Source organism: Spinacia oleracea, chromosome 5 (assembly GCF_020520425.1).
Source record: "Spinacia oleracea cultivar Varoflay chromosome 5, BTI_SOV_V1, whole genome shotgun sequence".
Classification (NCBI taxonomy): domain Eukaryota; kingdom Viridiplantae; phylum Streptophyta; class Magnoliopsida; order Caryophyllales; family Amaranthaceae; genus Spinacia; species Spinacia oleracea.
This window is the reverse complement of record NC_079491.1, coordinates 111171949-111178989: the sequence shown is the minus strand read 5'-3', so window position 1 is coordinate 111178989 and position 7041 is coordinate 111171949. Positions and strand designations below refer to the sequence as shown.

General features: G+C 36.1%; 2 protein-coding genes across 3 annotated transcripts; both read left to right on the top strand.

The window, feature by feature from the left end:
- Positions 1-1096: 1096 nt before the first annotated feature.
- LOC110785194 (butanoate--CoA ligase AAE1-like) lies at positions 1097-4955 on the top strand. Of its 2 annotated transcripts, XM_056830208.1 has the most exons (3): positions 1097-1557; positions 1666-2505; positions 3278-4955. In XM_056830208.1, exons 2-3 carry the CDS (start codon positions 2308-2310, stop codon positions 4745-4747), a joined length of 1668 nt encoding a protein of 555 aa, XP_056686186.1. In that variant the 5' UTR covers positions 1097-1557; positions 1666-2307; the 3' UTR covers positions 4748-4955. The 2 variants fall into 2 exon arrangements, with proteins under 2 accessions (XP_056686186.1, XP_021845324.2); XM_021989632.2 differs by having other exon boundaries at positions 1097-2505.
- Positions 4956-5276: 321 nt separating this feature from the next.
- Positions 5277-6503, top strand: LOC110785176 (putative F-box protein At3g16210). The gene has a single exon (XM_021989621.2). It carries the CDS (start codon positions 5311-5313, stop codon positions 6421-6423), a length of 1113 nt encoding a protein of 370 aa, XP_021845313.2. The 5' UTR covers positions 5277-5310; the 3' UTR covers positions 6424-6503.
- Positions 6504-7041: the final 538 nt, after the last annotated feature.

The window sequence follows — 7041 nt, the reverse complement described above, 5'->3', positions numbered from 1 at the left end:
TGTTAAATTTTGATTGCATAGTGTTGACATATTAATTTTATTTTTTCAGATTTTGATTGCATGTTTTTTGGATTCTTAAATTTTGTTTTATTCAGATTACTTTGCATGTTTTCATCTTTATAATGATCTAAAGTCTGATATGGGATTGTGTGGTTAGTACCCTGTATAATGTTTACTTTGTGGAATATGGACTGCATTTAGCTTAGATTTTGCGGGGTATTGAATTTAATATGAATATAAATGAAGACTAATTGATTGCTTATTTAATAGATTGGTTGGTTTCACATTTTTTTAATAGATTGCTTATTTACCAAAAAAAAATATTTCACATATATATATATTCTTTGCAGATTAATGATGATTCAAGTGGTAATGATGAAACGTAGATGAAGAGATCAACAAGTTATCTTCAGGCTAAGCTATCATGACGATAGGATTTATTCGCTTCATTAGACTTAGTTAGGAAGTTGTTTTTCTTTCGTTTTTTAATATGTTGATTAGTGTAGAACAAATGATGCAAGAAAGTTGTTTTTGTTTTAAAGTATTTCTTTTATATCAGTTTGAGTAGACAATACAAATTAATGTGTGGATGATTGTTAGCACTTTTTATAAAATACATTGTCGCTAATTAATTAGTATGAATTAGATGAGTTATGTTGCTTTATGATAATGATTACATTATTATTTAAAGTTTTATTGTTCACTATATATCTGATTTACTATATATTTTTGGAGATAAATACAATTATGGTATTAGATTAATATATATGTTGTTATTATGCAAAGGCCGGAATGAAGAACATTGCTTTAAAATTGTGACGCTTATATTAGGAGGTTCTAAATTTGTTTGGCGGTAAAAATATAGTATAAATTTGTGACCCTTAGAAGGGTCTAAATTGGTTTGGCGGAAAAAAATATAGTATCAAATAGTGACCCTTAGAAGGGTCTAAATTGGTTTGGCGGAAAAAATATAGTATCAAATTGTGACCCTCAGAGGGGTCTAGATTTGGTGGAACGAAAATGTTAACACTAGAAATGACGGAGTGAAGAGTTGAAAGATGCATTGTTGTTGCGCGAAAGTAGAGTAAATAGATAAGGATTTGATAGTGGAAATATTTCGACCAAACACAGCGTTGCAATATGGAAAAATCGACGATCTAAAGCGCGTAAAATCGAGTCAATATCGACCCTTCAAGGCGTTGAAAAATATCGACTATCAAAATTTCGTCCCTTAATGTAAGCGTCGATAGTAAAATTTTCGAAGCTCTAAGGCGTCGATATATGCCCGAAAAAGCGTCTGAAAGTGCAGTGTTTTCCCCTTTCCCGTAGTGTGGCTTTCAATGGAACATGTGAAATGCCTAAAACAGAAGGCAGGTTGTGGAGTCATCACAGGTCAGCTGAAGAGATTATTTAGGTGATGATCCTAGCATTGCAGCTGATTGTAAGAGAGAAGGGGAAGAGCCACGAAAAAGAGTGCGGATGACGTCCCAGAGTCTTTCAAGCTAACCAAGAAGGAAAGAGAGAAGCTCATCAAAGAATTGTTCAAGTGCTTTCTGAGTAAGTTTCTGAAAGGGTTGAAGGACGTAAAAGAAGCACATGATGATTGATGGCTTTCTTTCCGTTGTATGTTCTAAGTTGTTTGTGTTTTGTTCTCATTTGCCACAGATGGTTTCCGAATCTCAGTTCCAAGTCATTGAGATCATTGGAGAACACACCTCACAGCTTGAGTCTGAGAAGAAGAAGCTCTTTAAAAGGTCAACCTTAAACTTATGGAAGAATGTGCTGTTGCCTCCGAGTGTGGTAAGGAGCCTCCACCTCCCCTTGAGGAGTCTAATGTTGAGAGTGAGGAGAAAACTGATGACGAAAAGGATCAAGAGATGACCAGCAGTGACGATGGGACTGTTAGTTAATCTTAACCTCCCTATGATTTTGTGGTTGTTTTTCGGCATTCACATTTTTGGCTTGCTTGTGTTGTCCAACTTTGATATCTTTCTTTCTATGTATATTTTGTCAAACATAGGTTTGGATGTAGTTGTGATTTGTCAAGTGGCGCATTTTGAATCTTCTTCAACAGCTAAACGTGAATCATTATTGATTATTGCATCCATCTTAAAATTGACTTTGAATTAAACAATCCATATTTCAACAGCTAAACATGAATTGTTGCATACGTCTTACAATTGACTTCTGATTAAAAAACCATATTTCAACGACTAAACTCTCTATCAAAAGAACCAACCTTTTCTCATCACAAAATGTCAAACTTCAACTAAATTCACATTAGTAAGCTTGTAAATTAATTCATCAATGGAGGGATTAGTTCGTTGCTCCGCTAATTACGTTCCACTCTCTCCAATAAGCTTTTTGGAGCGAGCAGCACTTGTTTACAGAGATCAACTTTCTGTTGTTTATGGAAATGTCAAGTATACATGGAGAGAGACTCTGATTAGGTGCACTAAGCTCGCTTCTGCTCTCAGCCACTTAGCCATTTCTTATGGTGATGTCGTAAGTGTTTTTCCATCCCTGCTCGGTTATCAAATGTTATTTTAATATTCTCGTACATCATAATTAGTTTATACACTTGTTGCATCACCAAATATTTATCCTTTAACCGGTTGAGCATACATAGGAAATTGCCATCATAAGATATAACTTCAGGAGATTACTTTGAATTTCGATTTCTTTTCAGATTTTTTCTTAATATGACATAGGAAATTTCAGTTTTTATTTGGTATTATGGTTTTCTTTATCCGGGTGTTCATATAGACATATGAATTAGATGGTATGTTTATAAATATTTGACCATTTCTGTTTCTGATATTGGTATTAAACATTGAATGCTTGCTGATCAAATCAATATGTGCACTTTATACAAGATTGTAGTCATATGGCTATACTTTTGAGTGATTGTGTTTAAAGAAAAGCTTTGTTCATGTGACTTTATAAAATGGGACTGGTCGTCCCACATTGAATCCGTTATGAATGAAGCTAAACTATAAAAATATTGAGATAATTCACCTATTACCAATTGGTTTAATGACAAAATCGTCAAAATGTCATTTAGGTTTCTATGTGGTTAAATTGACAGAGTAGTTTGAGGGGAGTGTCAAGAGAAAAAACAGTCCTATATGCCTCTATACATATGTAAAAACTGGATTTTGTTTGTTTTTATGTATATGCTTGCTTTTGAGCCATTTACGCTGCTCTCACCCCAAAACGGATAGAGATATTCACTTTCTCTAACAATTCTCCTTGTTCCTTGACTTGCCAACTTTAGGTTGCTGCTCTGATCCCTAACACTCCAGCAATGTATGAGTTGCATTTTGCAGTTCCAATGGCAGGAGCAGTCCTTTGCTCCTTGAATATCCGTCATGACTCTGCTATGTTGTCTGTTTTGCTACAACATTCAAAGGCAAAATTCATCTTTGTAGATTATCAGTTTTTTGATACAGTATGTGGAGCATTGGATATTATGTCCAAATCAAGCTCAAGTCTTCCTAACATGGTCCTAGTTCTCAATGAACAGTTGATGTCTGTTGGAAATGCTATGCCCTCTTCTAGAATCTTTGAATATGAGAATCTTTTAGCTACAGGAAATCCTGAATGTGAGATCCGAAGACCAAAAGATGAATGGGACCCAATTGCATTGAATTATACTTCAGGGACAACTTCGAGCCCTAAAGGTGTAGTGTACAGCCACAGAGGTGCATATCTGAACTCGTTGGCTACAGTTCTAGTAAATGAAATGCTTACAAGGCCTGTATTTCTGTGGACTGTCCCTATGTTTCATTGCAATGATTGGTGTTTTACATGGGGTGTAGCAGCTCAAGGTGGAACAAATGTTTGCCTGCGTAATGTTATAGCAAAGGATATATTCAGTAAGATTGCTGATCATAAAGTTACACATATGGGTGGTGCCCCAACGGTACTTAACATGATTGTAAACTCTCCAAATGATGATAAGAAGCCTCTTCCTGGAAAGGTGGTAGCAATAACAGGTGGTGCTCCACCTACCCCTCAAGTACTCTTTAAAATGGAGGAACTTGGGTTTGCAGTGATACACGGATATGGGCTAACAGAAGCCTACGGTCCAGCTACAGTTTGTGTTTGGAAGCCTGAGTGGGATACTTTACCTCCGAATGAGAGAGCAAAAATCAAGGCCCGACAAGGAGTACTCCTTCTCGGGCTTGAGGAAGTAGATGTAAAAGATCCTGTTACTATGAAAAGTGTGCCTGCTAATGCAAAGACAATGGGTGAGGTTATGCTCAGAGGAAATACGATTATGAATGGATATTTGAAAGATGAGAAGGCTACTCGGGAAGCTTTTAAGGATGGATGGTATCATAGTGGGGACTTAGGGGTTAAGTACCCTGATGGTTATATTCAGATAAAAGACAGAGCAAAAGATATAATAATATCTGGAGGAGAGAACATTAGCTCAATTGAGATTGAATCTGTAATAGCTAGTCACCCGGCTGTTCTAGAAGTAGCTGTTGTGGCTCGTCCTGATGATCACTGGGGTGAGACACCCTGCGCGTTTATTAAGCTCAAGGATGGTATTAGCAGTGCTGATGTTACTGATGTAGATATAATGAAGTTCTGTAGGGATCGCTTACCTCACTATATGGCACCTCGTACAGTTGTTTTTGAGGATCTGCAACAGACTATAACTGGCAAAGCGCAGAAATACAAACTCAGGGAGAAGACGAAGGCCATGGGCAGTCTTAACAAAACCAGCAAACTTTAAGACTAATTTAATTACTTCTCCAAGTTCTTTGTTACTACTATCTTTCTTCATGCTTTCTGCAAGTCCCTTTTTTTTGTACTGATGTCCAACTTTTCTGTGAAATCTAAGAAACAATATTGTTCTGCTGTTCTTCATCATCGAAAAAATTTCTACTCAACAGTGTATGATTGTAATTTTCTTGTTCTTTCTTATTAAAGGACACTGTGTATGATTGTTACTACTCATTTTTTTTAGGGGTATACTACATATACATACTAACACTAAAACGGACATAATAGAGATCTTAAGGCGAAAAATGGACCTAGTAATGAATTAAAACTTGAAAAATCGGGGTTAGGAAAACTCGGCATTTGAAGAATCAAAACTTGGACAATTCTGTAAGAGACCAAGTCAATTCAACACAAAATGTTAAGACTAATAAACATCAAAGCCTTAATCTTAGACATTCGAAGCAATTACACAACTTTATAAATATCAAAGGCTTATACTAGAAGCAATTACACAACCTGCAAACAAAAAATCTCTCGAATTCCCTGCTCTATTTTTGTTACTGAACTAAAACAATGGCAAGATATTTATCTGAAGATTCGTTGCTCGAAATACTAATTAGATTACCTGTCAAATCTCTCCTCCGTTTCAGATCTGTTTCAAAATCCTGGAACTCTCTTATTACAAGCTCTAACTTCATCACCAAACAAATGAACTACAATGATGCCAACAACTGCCACACTCTTGTCTGGTGTTACTACCTGGAATCTAGAAAGGATACTTATGCTCTGCACTCTGACAATGAAAACCTTGATAAGATGATGGACTTGAGTTTTTGTCCATCAGCTGTTAACGAGTTCTTCTACATAATTGGTTATGCTAAAGGGATAGTTTGCCTCACGGATAAATACCAGAGGTCTGATACTGTGTTGCTGTGGAATCCAAGCATCAGGAAATACTTCACCCTTTCGAATCCTCTTTATAGACCTCAAATGTATGAATTGTTCATGTTCAATGCAGTGGTAGGATTTGGGTTTGACCCTTTGAGTAATGATTACAAATTTGTTAGGGTTTATAACGTTGAGGGTATGTGGAAAATGCATATATTCGTGCTTGGTACAGGTTGTTGGACTGATGCTGAGATAACGAGTTCATTTGCTGCTATCAGAGATACACCAGCTACTTATTTTAATGGTGTTCTTCATTGGTTATCGAATGATTATTTGATCATGCGGTTTGATCTGGGTACAGAAAAATTCACAGAAATGATGTTATTTTCAAGGGAATCACTTCCAGTACTATCAGAAATAAATAATGTTAGCATTAGTGTATGGCGCGGATCACTTATAGTACTATCAGACAGATACGGTAATACAGAAAACTGGGGTACGACTTGCAGTTTGTTGGTGATGAAAGAATATGGGGATAAAGAGTCATGGACAAAACTGTTTGAAATCAGATTAGAATCTGCACACTTCAATAGCATAACAACCAACAGCAGATTGATTTTCTTCCAATCAAATGATAATGCAGACCTCGTTGATAAAATAGATGTTTATGACCATGAGACTCGACATACTGAGCATGATGTTTTTCAATTTGAGGAGCCTCTTATTGGCCTGTATATCACCCCATATATCGAAAGCCTTGTTCTGTTAAAAGAGGGAGAAGATCCATGTACTCTCTAAATACTTAAGTACTCAATATTCAAATAATTGTGTAATAGTGCTTAGATTTTCTGTAATTTCCACCACTGAAAATGTAAACAGAACATGGTTTCATGCACATGCCTTTCGAGATTATCACTCTCCTGAAGTAGAACTAATTAAGCTCTCTTTGTAAGACTCCATACTCCATTTGCCATGTTTGTGCATATTCAGGATAGGAGACACATAATTCACAGCTTGTGCATCTTCTACAATAGGCGAAATCAACGAAGCACATCAACGGAGACAAGTGGTTCTGACTATACTTGATGGAATTAGCATCAAAATGAAAGGCCTTAGATAGAATATCTTAGGATATTTTATGTAGAATACGCTTCTGGCTGCATTAGATTTCCTAATATAAACTATTGTTGTAAGCCACTATGTATGTATTTGATCAATGGTAACACTCCAAGAATTGAAGGTTCACAATCTTACATGTTATCACAGCTAGGTAATTCCACAAAATTTTATTTGATCCAAAATCTCCGTGTCCTACGGATATCACACAAGCGCACTGGATGTTGGAAGTTCTTGGTGAGAGTGCAAATAAAATGAGTGGGAAAAGTTGGAATGTGAAAAGTCTCACATGGGAAAAAC

Coding starts and splice junctions, on each gene's coding strand:
- LOC110785176 (XM_021989621.2), top strand. CDS start 5,311: ATGGCAAGATATTTATCTGAAGATTCGTTGCTCGAAATACTAATTAGA.
- LOC110785194 (XM_056830208.1), top strand. CDS start 2,308: ATGGAGGGATTAGTTCGTTGCTCCGCTAATTACGTTCCACTCTCTCCA. Junction 2,506..3,277: donor CCATTTCTTATGGTGATGTC/GTAAGTGTTTTT, acceptor TGCCAACTTTAG/GTTGCTGCTCTGATCCCTAA.